Raw genomic sequence first — 17711 nt, forward strand, 5'->3', positions numbered from 1 at the left:
CAAATTCTACCAGAAAACCTGCTCTCGTAGGAGTTGGCTACTCTCTGCACAGATCCAGATCCTACAAGGAATCTACTCCAGCATAAGCTTCCACAGGGTCCCTGCCCCAGCCAGCACAGGGTCCTGCAGGAGCTGTGGGCAGGTATCTGCTTCACTGTGGTGCTCCATGGGCTGCAGAGGGAGAGTCTGACCCACCATGGGCCGCACCACAGGCTGCAGAACAATGTCTGCTCTGGCAACTGGACTATTTCATGTCCTTCCCCTCCTTTTTCACTGACTGTGGTGTCTGCAGCTGCTTCTCTCACATTCTCTCTCCTCTCTCTGCTGCTGCTCTGCAGGGTTCCTTTTTTTCTCCCTTCGTAAGTCAGTTATCCCAGACGCCCTACAACCATCACTGATGGGCTCAGCCTCAGCTAGCAGCAGGTCATTCCTGGAGCCCTCTGGCATTGGCTCTGTCAAACACAGAGAAAGCTTCCAGCAGCTTCTCACAGAAACCACCCCTTTGGCCCCCCCACTATGACAATCTTGCCACACAAACCTACTATTGAAAGGAGGAATCATTCCCATATAGAAAACTGAATTTAATAGAAACTAAACCTAAATCTTGAAACAAAACAAAGACTGAAACACATTTAGTGCCCACTGTGAAGACTGATTCCTGGAATCATTTTCATCCACTCACTTTTTCTCTAACTTCCAAATGCATTTCATTTACAGATTATCAACCTTAATCTTAGCTATAAGGCAGTAAAACTTTTTAACATCCAACAAATTCCTGATCTCTTTATATAAAATTGTTTACTCTTCAAGAGCAGTTCAAATAAAAAAATAATTTGGAAAATACTATTCTCAACGTTTACCACCACACAATGTAAGCAGAGGAAGGTGAAAAATGGAGCTGTAAAAGTGCTGGTGAAGTCAGGTTATTGCTTGAGCCCTGGCCTCCCTCCATCTGACTGTAGTCTTATTTATGCTTTGCTTCTGGTGGCATCTGTGACTGATCACTGCAAAGAATGAGCAGATCAAAGATAAAACCTCAAATACTGACATCCCATATGCCCACTGTAATGTTGGCACCTGGATACCAAAGTTACAGTGACGTTCAAAGAGACTTAAGGCTGTCCAATGTTCAGGTTTGATGTTTTCAAAGCCACATAATGAGCCCAGAAGCAAAGCAGATTTTAAATGGTGTTAGCACCATTTGAGAGCAAAGCTCTCAATGTGTACACCTTCATTTCATCCTGAAAAAGGTTTCTTAAAGGTAGCAAAATAGGCAGGTTCAGTTCAGCTGCATTTTTTAAAATCTACTCTGAGTATTTCACAGAAATGGTTTCCTCTAATGCAGAAAAAAGCTACCACCCCAAGGGGGAACCCGCCCCCTTCAAACCCCAAATCACACACCCACAGGGACACTTCTAGCATTCTGTCATTAAAGCTTAGCTCTAATAATGATGAACCAAAATTAAAGTTAACTTTTAAAATATTGAAGCAAGCGATAGAGGATGAGAATCAAAAGAGAAGGATTTTACAATGAAAAAGTGAACACACTATAACTTACACAGAACACCACCATGGCAAGCAAAAATACCACTCTCTTTTTGTCATCTACATAGAGAACCAACCAGCAAGACAGTTACTTTCTCCTTCATATAAGAAAGGAAAAATGGCAAAATAGGCAGATTTTCTATGTACCTTAAGCTATGTATGCCAAGAAAAATAATCCAGGCATATCTATCTGAATAGGTAAGTAACTGCTGTATCTAACTTTGTGTTCTGACAGTGTGGGGCCAAAGCATTTATGTAACTGTGGATACATCATTCAGCACTAATAGGCCAAAATTGGTAGAAAAAGCTAACATCAGAAAAGAATGTCTACAGAGTGCCCATAAATTAATTTCTTGCCAAATTTGCTATTTGTGTTTGGTATTTCAGGTCTCCAAAGAAAATAATATTCTTCAAACTAGGACCAACAATGATTAAAACATCTCTTTTTTGTGTGTATGGATAATTTGTATACATTTTATGGTTTGTTGCTTGGGGTTGTTTATCATTGAATATGCTAAACACACTTGATGTACAGAAAATCTCTCAGCTAGGGACAAGTGCAAGGATCAAAGTGTGGCAATCTGTCTATCACAGAAGATTAATTGGATACAACATGTAATATCAGAGATATCTACTGAACCAAGAAAAAGCTATCCTTCTTCAGGAGATATCCCCTCACTGCAAAGCAAGCCAGCAAAGCAGAAATGAATCTTGACACTAACACTGCACAGACAGGCTGACACACAGACAATGCAAGCAAAGAAAGCTATCACAAAACCTCTACCTTAGGTGACAAATAGATCTGCAATCTTTTTCCTTCTCAACAAAAATAATCTGACAGGCATCTGGAGACAAGCACATTATCCAGATCCTACCCACTTAGAGAACTGCACTAATGTCTTGTTGTTAATGTTTTCCAGGAGTATCTCTGGGAACAGAAGTCTTTCCATCATTAAAGAACAAGCTCAGAAAGCTGCCTTTTCCCACACTGCTGATGTGTTTTACTATGACCTCTGACTATATTTAGGGCTGAACATAATGTAGCAGTGATGAAGACCAGACAATAAGAGATTTCAAAATAAAAAAGACTGATTTCTTGCTTAAAGAATAGGAGCAAGTGCATGTAACATGAAACAAAGAACATCTGTGTTTATGTTGCAGTATAGCCTGTGCAATCATTCAGAAAAAATACTCAAAGCTAACTCTGAAAGTAATTATGTTTAAAAATAAAGATTATGTTTAAAAATAAAGAATCTATAAGTTCCTCATTTGGGTTACCTACATCACTGTAATCCTGTTATGCACCAAATAATGTTTATTGGACAACTTTTCCCCCACATGTTCGTATATTCTTCATAAGACAATTCCTCTTGCAAAAATCGATTTTCATAAACCTAAAGTAGTCAGTTCTGAAAACAGGCTGAAAAGCAGCTAATTCCCAAGCACAGACTCCACAGGGAAAGATTAGGTTTCAGTACCAGTCCACACATGCTTGTGACATTGATGAAAAGAGGGCTACTGAAGTACAGAACTGTTTAACCTGAATCCTAAAATACAAGAGGACTTTGCAGTATTGCATAAATTCAGTAAGAATTGGGAATAAATATATTTCATCACTGGTATCATCAGGAAGACATAGTAACATGAGACTATGAAACAAAATACATGAAGAGAAAAGCCCCACGGACTTGTCCTAAATTAAAGCAAAAAAACCTTGAAGATTGGCATAAATCAGAACCATAAGATAGACAGTATCACATCATAAACAATTTTATCTAATCTAATATCTATAATCTAATATCTAATGCAACGCAGATACTAGGAAAGAATAATTTCCTCAAACATTTGCTGTTTTATTTTGCAAATTAAATTTTTTAGAAGCAAATGGCAAAAAATAGAGTATCTGACACTATCCCAAGCAGGTGTACAAGTTTACAAACCACAGAGTGCAGCAGGACAGATTCCAGCCACTGCCAGGCAGCACTTCAGACACTGCAAGGGGTCTGAAAGTTGCATGGTTATAACTTTTGGGAAGCTGAAGACAAAAGACTGCACTGAGCTGCAGGTCAGTGCAGGAGAGTAGCATGGGGGGAAAAGCTGGCAGAAAGCTACACTTCAGACACTTGTCTGTACTACAAGGCATCCTCTCTAGAATGAGATCCTTGGGGAGAAACCTGAAGAAGTAGGTTCTTCAGACCTCCTATCCCTGTGAAGAAGGGGAGGACAAACACCTTCTGGTAAGGGCCACAGCAGGTAGGTCCCTTTTAGTGCTCAGCAGACAGTACAGCACATTGAGTATGATGCCTTTCCTTATCAAACAACTCTTTGCTCCCATTGACAAAATCCCTAGAGAACTGCAAGATTTTCTGCAGAGAGGCTGTGGGACCCCCACTGTGGGAGGTGCTCAGGATTGGACAAGCTGACCGGATTAGCACTGCTCTCACAGTGCTGAGCTGCAGGACCTCTGGAGGTCCCTTTCAAGCCAGAGTATTCTATGATTCCATTATGATTCTGCCTGCAAAGCCCAGCAACTGAAAAGTTAGGAAGTAACAAAGCTCAAGTCATTTAGCCAGCTGTAATTCTCTTTTATGTCGCTTTGTATGCTGGCTAAGCAAATTTACTGCAGAAAAATACTGCCACATTAGTCAATAATACACCACTCACATATGCAAAGAGAGCACAAAAAGATGGACAACTACAAATTTAACCTTTACAATCATCTGGTCCTGCAATACCAATCTATATGTAAATCCAGTTCTCACAGTGCTATTTCTTGGGCGCAGTATCACATGTCAGCATATTTGTAAAAGGATAGAAATGGTAAAGACATGTTAATCCAAGCAGTATTAACAGTCTTGCCCCAAGACAACACATTTATTAAACCACCCTGACTCTTCCTACAATTTCATTGCTCATCCCCCATACATATTCACATTGTTGATAAACACACACAACTCAAAAAACCCAAACAAAAATCCTGAAGTCTTTTAAAAGAAAACTGAATCATTATAAATCATAGCAGGAGAACATTCAATGTGTATGTGAAACAAATTAGGCCTAGAAGATTGTCTTCTTTTATATGTCTAATTTCTTGAGGCCAGTGGAACTCTCTGCTTTAAGAGTTTCTAAGAGCTGTTCTCAGTCTGATTAATCAATCACTTGGTCCATCTCAAAATGAAAACTCGCTATTAATGTAGAAGAGTTCTGCCTTTTTCACCTGCTCCTTCCCACTCCTCCTCTGGGACAAATTTTGGAATTCAATTCTGTTATCACTGCTGAGATTTATTTCCACATTCTGGGCTTTTCAAATAAAGAACTACTACAGTTCATCACCACAAGCTGAGAACCCCAGTTTTTTTCTAGCAAGACCAGACAGAACAGCTGAAGCCAGTCTGGATGATCCACTAAGCAAGATACAGCAATGCCAACCTGAGACAAACTCTCCCTGTAAGAGAGTTGAGCTCAACTTAGTAAGGTCTAGTTAAGGAATTGACAGTCTTAATGAGATGGGTAAGATTTCTAATGGGCAGTATCACCAATCTTACCTATATACACATACTAAGAAATAAAACTGATAGCACAAAGCAAATTAACTGGCACATAACAAATCGGCACACAATCCTGAAATAAAATTAACATTGACTTTGGAGTTCCTTTAGCAAGGGGCACAGGTTTATACTGAATAGAGTATGCAACTAATCCACTTAAAGGTAATTTTTAAGCCTTACTGCAAGAGAGCCCAAGTTCTTTATACTCCAATGATTAGATTTCACTGACTTTTCACTAGTAATTATGGAATGCCACATGAATCAGAACCTCATATTTATTCAAATTAGAAGCAGATTTGGAATAAGGGGTTTTTTACACAGAGTATTGCTCTCAATTATATAGATAGCAGCTGGAACACAAGCATTTTGGAGGTGGAAGTGATTCAATAATATGCAGTGGGTTTGGCTGGTGATAGAATTTGTATTAATTATTTGCATAAACAGTTTTACTGGAGGACTGCCTGCTGACACAGTAGCTATTCCAGAAAGCCAGGAAAAAAAAAAAACAAAAAAACCCAACCTCAAAATCTTAGTCATTGTCAGTGCTGCTGTAGCAGGCTTAGGGTCATTTAATTCTACTTTTAGTCTAATTGTACATTTAATCCTTAAATATACATTCCCTTGATTATCCTTAAATACACCTTCAATTGATTACCTCAGATTTCATTTTTTAGATGGTCTGCATAGTGAATGGATTAACTGGTACCATCTTTGCCTAGAGATTAATTTAGCTAAATCATTACAGGCCATTCACTCTGCTCTTCAGCCTGAAAAGTACTTAATCATGCAGAGGACAAAAAGCAGAGCACACTGAGAAGCCCTGTAATGTCTGTACTACCAGTGAAAAGGAACCATCTGTAATACTGCAGACATTACTTTCCCCTCCTGATCTGTTGTTCTTCCATTACTGCTCTTGTGGCTAGCACTGTATGTTCATGGCTAAGCTCATCTCCAACATCAATTATACACATTCCTGTCAGGTACAAAAAGGAATTAGGAAACCCTAGAAACAAATTATACCAGGAAACAATCCCCAGACCTGGGCACATCTGCTGAGACACAGATAAATAAAGGTAATATTTGAATTAGAAATAATTCATTTTATCCAGCTGAGTGTCTAAAATTGCATGAGCATTTTTAAAATTATTTCTTAGCATCTCTAATACATTCTGTAATAGCTCTAAAGTCATGTTAAGATATATACTTACATACAGATAAAAAACAAATTGCAGCTTGAAAGAAACTATCACCTGAAGAAATGGGAAAAAAAATACATCAACTTATAACATTAAGCAATTCAGTCACTCTCCCAAATAGAACAGTTCCCTGTTACAGTTGAAAACACCAAGGTTCAAATCATCTAGGGGACCAAAATATCTTTAATAACCTGGACTTGACTGCCCTTGCAATCACTATCACAATTAAAACCTGCTTAGCAGTTAGATAATCAGAGCTAAAGGCTCAATCCTACAGAGCTCAAACTTCAATCCCATTAAAAAGACACTTCCATTTGGAGCAGGCGTATAGCTTCTCATGCTCACAGGCAAGGGAAAGTTAGGGACAGGAAAGCAGAGACAGCACAGATACCAGATGCACAGGATGGGAAGAATCAGCTGGCATGGCATTTTAAGGCATAAAAAAATCACATGAAGAGGACTATATTGAAGATCTAGCTACAGAACAATTTTTTTAAATAATTCTTAACAGAACTATTAGATAAAAAAAATTATTCCTTCCCTTTCAGACCCCACCAAAAAAAAAAAAAAAAAAAAAAAAAGAAGCCTGTTTCTTATTTGTATTTAGCTGTCTGGGGAAGAACTTGGCAGTCACTCTTTGTCAGCTCAGAGGGGGAATTCTGATCCCAAAATGACAATTAGTTGGACTGAAATAATAGTTCACCATGAAAGGGATTCATAACTTTATTCTGCTTTGGTACCAAGTTTATTACAACTGAATTTACTATGAGATTCAAACTAATTAATGTCAGTATTTCTTGAAAAGAATTTCAAAATTATTAAACCTTAAACGAAGAAAGCAGCGTCCCATTTATGGCAGCCTAGACAGAGACCAAGTTCACACCACAGGTCTGAAGAGTGTACCTCTGGCACATTTCATACCAGACTGGTTCTGTTCTGCTTTAAGGAAAAACCCTAAAAATTACCTTGAAATTATAACACAACTTATGCCAAAAAGACCTTCACAAGGGGTGCACAAGAGCATTTTACATCAACTATCATTAGACTGAGGATAGTTCTGTGCAGCTCAGCCCTTATCCCTTCCATCTGATGTTTCAGGTGGACAGGAAAAAAAAACCCGCTAACTAAAAGTTAGAGACTTATAAAACATTAAAAACAATATGGCAAATAAGAGACAAAATTTCTTGATCTGGGAATTCACTCTCAGAGGTTATTTCTTTCAGTAAAGATAATAGGCTTTAACTTCATGCTGTCCTATATCACAACTCTAAAAGAATAATAGGCAAGGAAGACACAAGAAAATAATCTCTGTCACAAAATCTTTTCTTTTCTGAACTAGTTTAAGCAGTATCTCAAACGATACCCCTGCATTTAGAAGCAGGAAACACCCTTAATAAACCAAAGCAAGTAAACACCACCCTATTATCTAAAGAGGATAATCTTTAGCTTCTACCTTATTTCACCAGAGAAGAAACTCTGCATTCCTGAAACCCTGACAGTACAACAGAACAAAAAGAAAAGTTTTACTTTAGTTACCTATGGTGTCAAAACTCAGCTCCAGAACCTTCTACATTCCTCTTAAGTACTCAAAAGAAATTTGCATTAGATGAACCTTGTTGTTCCAGATAATTGTAAAGATCCACACACTTCTTCATAAACACATAAAAAACCTGTCCCTGGTATTTTAATGATGCCCCTTGATGCACAGCTGCAAAGTGTGTGAATGCTGTGCTGAGAATTAGCACAGTTATCACTAAACACACTCAGCCACTCGGTCATGCTGCCAGGAATCTGCTGCCACTGGCAGGCAGCTGCATGGGAGAGATTCCTCAGCAGTCACCCACAACCCCCTCTGCCCCAACACAACATCTCTGTTCTCTTCTGAAAATCACTGCTCATCCACATTCCTAAAATTACCTTTGCCTTAGAAATAACACTCCATAATATAAGCAGCTGAGTCTGCTGCTCCTCAAGGGTAGCCATTTAATGGCATTTTCTATTTCAGACTAGAGGTCAATTCACAATTTTTTGGTTGGTCCATCTACTATATTACACAGAGTTAGTCAAAAATCTCTTTCCCATTCCTTTGGGGTATAGCTTCTGACTAATAGATAGAGGTTATACCATGAAATTACAGATTTTTTTTTTTTTTTTAATCTAGACCAGTCAAAGAAGAGAGTGGAATTAATTTTGATAGCACTGATACAGGAACTAGAACTCTCATCTCATAACTTCTATAAAAGCAAGGCCTATTTCTTCTGGCAGGTATATTTGGAAAGTTGAGCCCCATTAATATCCCAGCAGTTTCTTCAAGAAACCAAGATTAACTAGTGCCCAGTTGGGTTTTCTTAAAAAGAAAATCATTAAGAGAAATAAGTTTCATTTGAATGACACTTGTGGATTCCTCTTTTCTTCTAAAAGAAGCTACCAGATAGATTAAAAAACAAAAAAAAAAAAAAAAAAAGAAAGGGCATTCAATGTCAACAAAATGTCAACTACTAATGGCATCTAGAAGCATTCTCTGCTAATGTCACCACTGTTACTAAGAACAAAGTATCTGGACTACAAACAAGTGCTGATTTTCATTTGCTTTTATGTGTTATTATACATTCTAAGTAATTAGCACAGTCAGTGCTTTTACACCTTTGAAATTAAAGTGCCTACTCAGTGCCAGTTCTAGGCTCTTGCCTTGGACACACAAGGCCACCATACATTTAAAAATATTATTATATCCTGCACACAGAACTTTTAAACTATGTCAAATCAAACATATTTGTAACATTGGGCAGGTCAGACATCATCTCCTGGATGACTACCTGGCTCAGATAACACTCTTACCAGGAAAACTGCTAAGTTTCTCAGAAAAAAAAATCATCAAAATGATCAAAACCTAAAAGTGTATTTGCTACATTTTTAATAAACCTTCAAATTCAGAGCCAACAGTATCAATCTCAGCATCACACACATAGACTGTGTAAGAGAAGATGCAGGTTTCTAAAGAATTTCCAGGAATGAATCCTGGTTTAAGGCACTTCCTCGGAACAAAACCAAATTCCTGCTCTTTAAACTATACTACTACATAACAAAAATTACATGCCTGATTCCAGCTGTTTCTTATTGCTCCACCAATCCACAAACTTCTACTTACTGATTCTACCAAAAACAACATCTTGTGCTGACCTTTTTGTAACTTAAAAATCTTACTCTTTCTGCCCCCACCTCTTTTTCTTCTTTTTCAATGGCTAATGCCTCAGGGCCTCCAAATGCAGGTTGCTCACTTCAGGAAGACTGCCCACAAAGCACTGAGGATTCTGCACTAGAGATAGTGCTACACTTGTTTCTATTCCCCTCTTCCCTTCTCAATAAATCATGAGTTCCACAAGCAAAGCAGTAGCTCAAGTCACACACACAACTCAGTGTCTCTCATCAGCAAATGAACAGGAAGAGATTGGACTCATAAAAAAATATTGTCATTTAAAACAGGCCATAAATGTCTCAACTCAACTACAAAATGATATCTCAGTGTGAGTAAAATCAGCTGCTGCTCTTTATGTTCTTGCTGCAAAGCTCATGCTTCCGCATCCCATTTGGTTTAGTGGATGATCAAGAATAAAAAAGAATACCAACAAAACCTAAAAAAAATCCTAAGGAAACAGATTTCAGTGGTTCAGGTAAGTAGTAACTCCCAAAACAATACTCTTAAGTAGCCTTTTGTCTTAAAAACTTGGTTTATCTGAAACAAGAATTTGCACAACCTCCTAATAAAAAGCAATTACAAGAAATTTAAACATTTTGGTAAATGGACGCTAGGTGCAACAGAATTCAAAATTCCTTTTTAAGGACAGAGGACCAAAGGGACATGTTAATAAAAACCCTGGTTTATCTGTGAATTCTTTTTTGAACTACATTCAATTCAACATACTACAAAAGAACAGGAAAAAAAGCTTTATTGATGTCTCCAGCCATTACATATTTTCTTAAAAGCAATATCATTTAATTTAAGCCATTCCAATTGCCCAGAGCATTCACTAGTTTCTTCAGTTCTCTCAAAATCTTTGTTCCAGTTCTCCAAGTCTCACGTGCTCCAAGTGGAGTCTCACATGCTCCACGTGCTCCCTATAATCTCTCGGGTCTCAGAGTGAAGTGTTTTCCTTGTGGGCAGGACTGGTTCCTGAAGCAGACAGCAGAAGCTGGAGAAGTTTGTCATGATGAGAGATTTTCAGTGCATGAGATGTCTGATACAGCTGATACTCACAGCTGTGAGTCTCCTCAAAGAGTGGATGCTTCAGAACTGCCCTTTACCAAGCAAATGCCACAAAAGCACAAATCAGCTGGTTGATGCAGGATGATGTGGATGAGTTCTGCCCGTAATCACTTAACAGGAAAAGGGATCAGGAAATAACATCATTTTTCAAATCAAAGACAAGTCAGCTATACTCAAGAGATGCCCAAGAAGAAACACTAACATGGAAGAGCAAGCAGCAAGCAAGTAGTGTTTCCTGTCTACCTCAAACAAGAATAAGAAATAAATAAATAGCTTTTATTTGCATCAGAGGATAGAAATGTGTATTGCAATCTGTTAATTGCTTTTAAGATTAGGAAAGAAACTGTATACTTGCCAAAGCTTGCTGACCCAAGCACCTCAGAGAAGTAAAAGCACAGAACAATATCATCAACATATTTTTCAAGTTTTTGGAGTGCACTGTTGCATGAAACTTATCATTTTCACAACTAACTTCAAACAAAGAGTACACCATAAAGACAAAGTACAGTCTAAATATAATTTATCAATGAAAGTATCCACCATCACACACGGTCTGCATCTAACCAACAGAGGTCTCTACAGAGACCAAGCAGGCTTACCTCAGTGTTTGGCTGTAGTGCCTGTGCATCTTGAGCTGCAGATGGTACTATGGTACTTGCCCATGTAATGTTGGCACTAGCAGATGATAAGGAGCTGAGGGCACCGTTTTTTAGTTCCTCTGTGGAGTGTGACTTGGGCCCAGGCCATCCCAGGATACCATCTGAAGCAGAAAATAGGTATCAGGTTACAAGAGAAAGATTACAGATTTCCTCCATCCACCTCACCATTCTACTGATCTAAATGAGTTGTATCTCTTCTATGCTTCCATGAACAGCTTTACTTCAGTAAAAAATGACCTAGTACTTTCTGAACTAGCTTATGCAGTATCTCAAATGATATCTGTGCCTTTGGAAGCAAGAAACACCCTAAATAATCAAAGTAAGCATCTTATAGGCAAACTTATCTGTGATTTTTTTTTTTCAGTCAATGAATGCTAGCCCTACCACCTGACTGTACAATTCTATCTGGCATACCTTGGAAATTAAGCATGAATTCTCTACCCACTATTTTCATAGCTATGAAGTTATCCAAGTAAACCCTCCATTTCTTCTGCCTGAAATCAAAGTTTTAAGCCTAACAGCTCTATTTTCTTTCTGCCTGTACTACTAAAATTTTCTTCTAAAACACTTTACTGGTATCAAGATCACAGTTTAAAAGAGGTCTCATTAGAAAGATACACATTAAATATGAATCAAATGAAACCTGGCATCAGAACAGCCCTTATTTCTGGGGGCACTTGATTTCCTGGATGGGTCTGTATTTAAGGATGCCATGACAGAAAGTACAATCAGCTAAGGCAAGTACACAGTTGTTCCTCCCTAAGTGCTCTAAAACACAGTCTCAACAGTCAAATTACTAGCCCTCAGCACAGGACTTTAAATTTCAGCTATTAATTACACACTGCCATAAAACATAGAGATATGGATAAGAAAATCACAGCTCTTCACTTATTACCATAATTTATATATGAATATACAATTAGTGCCATAGGGAGGATTTCCTCTCAGCACTGACAAATTTTTAAGATGATGCAGAGCAACACAAAGTACATTAAAGAACATGCACTTTCTCCTCTCCATATGACCAGGGTTACAAGAGATTGCCTCCTAAGTGAAGTAAATGGTTAGATCTGGAGAGGCTATGCTACATAGTGTTACAGTAGCACTTCCATTATTAAAAATGGGCCACAAGTCCTATAGCTGACTGAACTCTTCCCAAATGCTACAGACAAAACAATTACAGAACATTCCTCTCATCTAAAACAGCACTAAGTTATGAAGACATGGCAGGAGTTCAGATCTACTCTGCTGGGGTGCTTTCATGGCGCCATCTTTTGCTGAAGAAATCCTGAGGAAAGCATAAGCAAGTAGTTTAAAAAATCTATTTTCAAAGATCTGAGTAACTAACAGGGAGAAAAAAAATCCAGCTTTCTTTTAAAATGTGCATTTCATACAATTACACAAAATTCCTCTTGCCAAAGGAAGATTAGTTCCAAGGCTCTGCTGTCAAATTATTTCTCAGTCTTCATTATTTTGCAATAACAGATCTCGATCTAGTTTTCTGTTGCTCTTTGTCAAAGAAGCTGAATAATGGATTACTGTTGTTATTTCCCTATAACAGAGACACTAAAAAAAAAATTGAACTGACTTCTCTTTATGCCAATCTTTAAAAATATGACATCCCATCATTTCCGTGGCCTATCCATTTTCTCTCTGCACAAACAATCTATTTGGCCTCCACTGTAAACAGTAATTTTTGATTTTTTTAAATCTAGTTTATGTAAATAAGCACAATAAAAAAGTCCCACATTAAGAAGTACCTCACTTCAGGGGAAATTTTAAAGTGTGAACATTTACTTCATCATCACAAACAAATTTTTAAAAGCACTATACTAGTTTTCCTCTTCAGTGCAAACACATTGTAAAAAGACCTTTGTATTTCTCTGCACATTTTAGAGTCTCTAAGAGAAATATAAACTGTTAGAAATAGGCAAGCATATTTTCTCTCCTGTATCGAGGGCAATGCTACCCTCACAAAAAAACAAATCTTGTCAGCCTAATCAAATTTTAAACAGATCTTAAAAATATATTATGACCAAGCCAACACCAACAGGATGCCAAGAGTTACAGTCCAAAAGATAATAAAGAACATTAATTTCCTCAACACTTTTGCATATAAGAAAAATTGTTTCGTTAAACTGTGCATCTGGAATTTGAGTACTTTGCCAAAGAGAAATATGCAGGGAAATATATTAAGTCACACTGCACAGAAATCTAAACAAATAAAGAGTATCTCTCTGAGCAAATTGAAAAAAAATTCCCACCTAGTTTCAAAGTGCCATCAGGGAACCTGTAATGATCTTTAATCTACAAATCTTACTCTGAGATATCAGCATTCTTATATTATCCCAAGGGACTTGCCATATATCTAATACAGCAGCTCACATTCAGGCAAAAGCAATCTCTGATAAAAGAACTCATCATAAATTATCTTAAAATCAACTAAGACTAGAATACAATCTCAATGTGGAAAGTGAAAGGCCAAAACAATATGGCTCCTACTTTATTCAGATTATCAGTTTTCCAAAACTTTTCAGGACAGTTTTTCAGGGTTTTCTTCAGTTTTTCAGTACACCCAAAATGTTTTCATCTGCACTAGTACAAATTACTCTTATCACAAAAGTACAGGCAAACCTGTTATCTGTGCCATATCTAATCCAGTTGTTTTACTGGAATTTACTCTCCACAGATTGAGCTGCTATCTCTAAATCATTTAATCCACTCCAATGGAGTTGCCATCTTTGCCACTTTATGGGACTCAAAAATTTCTATCATTAGTTCAATCCCTGTTCTTATAAAGACTTTATATATATATATATATATAAAAAAAACATAAAATTATAAAGTTTATCTTCTGAGTTGGATAAGATTAGGAAAAAACTGCTGTCATTGGTTTGGGTTTTCTTAAGCCAGATTTTTTTCTCTCTTCTCAGTCATAGCCAAAGACAGTTGACAAGTTGACAGAAAGGTAAATTCTAATCTATTTTGATACATTTCAGAGCTCTAAAGAAATTCTCCAGAAAGGCATTCACAAATTATATAAAAGTATTGACAGCTACATAACTACTTTACTACTTGCTTTAAGACTACACCAAGTACTACACTAATTAAAACAAAATATCTGTTTCTGCAGTAAACAATGCAAAAAGTAGAAAGGACATACCAAATACACAACTAGTAAAATCAGCCAGAATTCTTCTACCTGCACCGTGTCAGTTCTGTAGTTCCAGGAGTGAAAACCCAAGTCTGATTCCTCTGAAAGTTCAGAGCATATGTATATACAAAACAGGATTTCTTCTAGAACATACCCAAAAATTAGCTTCCTTCCCACTTCCCCTCAACAGCAGCTTCCACTGTGATGAACGTGCAGCAGACAAGTACAGCAAGGCACATGAGAAGACCTGTACCTAAGCAAAACACAGCATCCAGACACAACCTATTTATCCTTTCCCTACAGCAATGCTGCAGTTCACAAGCATCTATTTTAGAGGGCACAATAGGTTGTATCACACAAATGCCCACAGGAGAAACATCTTTCCCTTCTACAGGTACACACTGCAGGAGTGAGGGGAGCTCTCGCCAAACAGAAGGTTTACAGGAGATTTTTCAGTTAAGCAACGTTGATCATTTTCTTTTGTTGGTTTTGATTTTCTGGGTACCTGATGTACCTTTAAACTCACTTTTGCATGATAATCGATGAATGAAATATGCTTAACATCTATCTCAATTCCACAACAAAAAACCTCTCTAATTTTAAATCCTCTGGTCTTGCCTAGGAGACTACAAAAAAAAACCCTGCCTTTTTTCCCTGGCACAATTGTAAACTAACATCTATTGATAACACTTTCAGGATATATTTTAAATATACTCTAACAAATATCCCCTAACAGTGGTAGGACTTGAGGAGAAACCAATATTAGACCTGGATTCCTCCCCTGCCAGGGATGGATGTGACAGCTTGGTCTCTCTGCTGAATCCCTACAGCACACCGAACCAGCAACAGCAAATGGCAGCTGCATCTCTGCTTCTCACATGAGATTGCATTTGCTAATGTTGTGTGGAGACTAGAAAATAATGTTATCTTCCAATGAAAGAAGAACATGTAAGGAATAATGATTAGCCTTTAGATAGAACAGCAAACTGTTCTGGTTATTCCTGACAGAAGCAAGGCTGGGGATGGTGCAATTAAGGGAAAACAGACTGACCAAGCCAACTTCAGTTAAGTACACCAGTAACAAAGAATTTGTACTCCTGTTTTCTTTCCTCACTCTTCTCTCTCCACATGCATTTAAGCACAAACAAGGACTTACTTGACAAGAGAGAAAAATGAGTAGACATCAGCTGCAAGAGAATTCCTAGCGGTCATTTGTGAACAAATGGAAAGCATCTAGATTTTGTCCTTCCTATCCATTTATTTTCTCCAAAAAGGAGACAACAGAGAATAAAAAGCTCAAGTATATCCTGCCCCCAACTCCAGAATAATCTCTGATCTATTTGTTTCCATGGGACCCAAAATCAGCAGCACTTGCACATTAAAGTGAACTGCAGAAAATCCACAGTAAGGATGAGTTTGGTTTTTGTTTTTTAAAAATCTTAAGAAAAATGAAACATTCTACAGTTTGGAAAAGCAAGCAAGGAAGAAAAAGAAAAATATGGGAGGGAATTCCTATTGTGAAGATGCTTTATTCAGAAAATGAATGGCCAAAGTGAAATGCGGATTAAAAAACGGATTGATCTGTGCAGGCTGCTACTACAGGAGAGGATTCTGTCTGCCAAAACACCAGAATAAAATAAAAATAACAGATCTAACACACAGCATACGCTGGTAGAGCTACATTAAAACAAACATTCAAGTTTGCTCTGTTCACAGTCTGGGAGGAAAGAATGTTAACAATTGCAGTCAACAGGCTCCGGAGACACTCCTCTGCCAAAGGCTGTATACGGAGCTGGGGAAAAATAACACTAGAACTTCTAAAGTTAGAAATGAAGACAAAAGTTTCTTCTCCACATTTTTATTTTCAAAGGTACCTGCTCCTTGTCTGCATGCCAAATAAACTCAAGCCTGACAGAAGGAACTTTTGATGTACCCAAGTGGTGACATTCCCAGCCAAAAAGAAAGGCCTTGACATTTTCCACCATCCTACAGAAAAACTGTAATTCCCAAACACAAAGAAGCTTGTAAAGATGCAATCTCTCATCCTCAACTCACACTATATGTAACCAACACTTTCAGCTAATACCCTTCACTGGCATATTTTTCAATGAAAGAAAAAAAAATACAAAAATTGAGTCAGTGATCAATACACATACCTTTAATAATGACAGCTAGAAAATATTTTGACATTAATTTTACTTAAAAGTAGAAACACAGACTGGATTTTGCTTCACTGACTGTTCTTGTTGATTTACTTCCAAAATAGACAATCACAAAAACCCTTCTATAAAGCTTCAGAGTAGAAATAAAAACATCATTGACTAGCCTTCAAGACAAGATTGAAGACTTCAGTTTAATCCTCATGTCTGCTTGTAGGCTTGATATCTAAGACTGACAATTCATGAGAAACATGAAATGGAAAAACCATGTCATCCTTAAACTATTCCATTAGAAAGGATACCATAAAAATATTTTAAGTCATGACCTGGATAATTGTAAGTTCTGGAAAAGATTCCACTGAAGTGAATGCTGATTACTTTCTACTTTAATTACTGGAAAACAAAGCAACAAAAAATATTTACATAAAAGAAATAAGACACTTTTTTTTCTTGTCTAAAACAATAAATGTCAGTGTCTGTTTAAAATAGTAACTATTTCATTATAATTTTCATGAGAGCATTCCATAAGGACTAGGTCAGAAACTCTCAGACACTTTTAAGTCTTTGCTTCAGAGGCAGCAAGACTGCAAGGCCTCCAGGGAAGTCACAAAACTTGCACAATCGGGTATAAAGACCCCAAGGACACAAGGAAAGGTACAGATTAGGTAGATATGTATCTACTTTTAAGGCAGTTTTCTCTCTTTATGGCACAACAGTAAAAGCTTTGATTGCTGAAGGAAAGAAAACTCAGGGGTAGGTTCAAGTTACCCATGCTAAGCAACTGAGTCATTCTCACACTCCACACAAGGAAGACTGCTGCCTGCCTGGACTGCATTGCTTTCATGAACTGTAGGCTAGAAGCAAGAAAATAAATTATCAAATTCCTATCTTGTCTCTATCTATGCATTCTGCCCCACAATGCCCACTAGCATCTTTACACCACACAGCAGGTAATGAGCCAGCACTGGGATGGAAGCATTCAGCAATAAATTGCACGAGACCGTGACATCTCACAAGCAAGGTATTTGTGAATTCCTACCAAAGGAATATATGGTTTTTAAACTAAGAATCACTTTCACCTGACAGTGACAGAAAAGGTGATCTTCCATTGTACCTGCTGGGTATAAAATTAAAAGATTTCACCTGGAAGACACAATCAAAATGAACTAGATCATCTCTCAGAATG

The 17711-nt window shown here is 37.5% G+C and overlaps 1 protein-coding gene across 1 annotated transcript in view; it reads right to left on the bottom strand.

Annotated features, from left to right (window-relative positions):
- Positions 1–17711, bottom strand: part of OSBPL10 (oxysterol binding protein like 10) — a 112279-nt gene that overhangs the window by 29639 nt on the left and 64929 nt on the right. Inside the window, exon 6 of the mRNA XM_009086144.3 lies at positions 11153–11313. Within this exon, the coding sequence (XP_009084392.2) occupies positions 11153–11313 (161 nt within the window). The remainder of the gene's footprint in view (positions 1–11152; positions 11314–17711) is intronic.

Source organism: Serinus canaria, chromosome 2 (genome assembly GCF_022539315.1).
Source record: "Serinus canaria isolate serCan28SL12 chromosome 2, serCan2020, whole genome shotgun sequence".
Lineage (NCBI taxonomy): Eukaryota > Metazoa > Chordata > Aves > Passeriformes > Fringillidae > Serinus > Serinus canaria.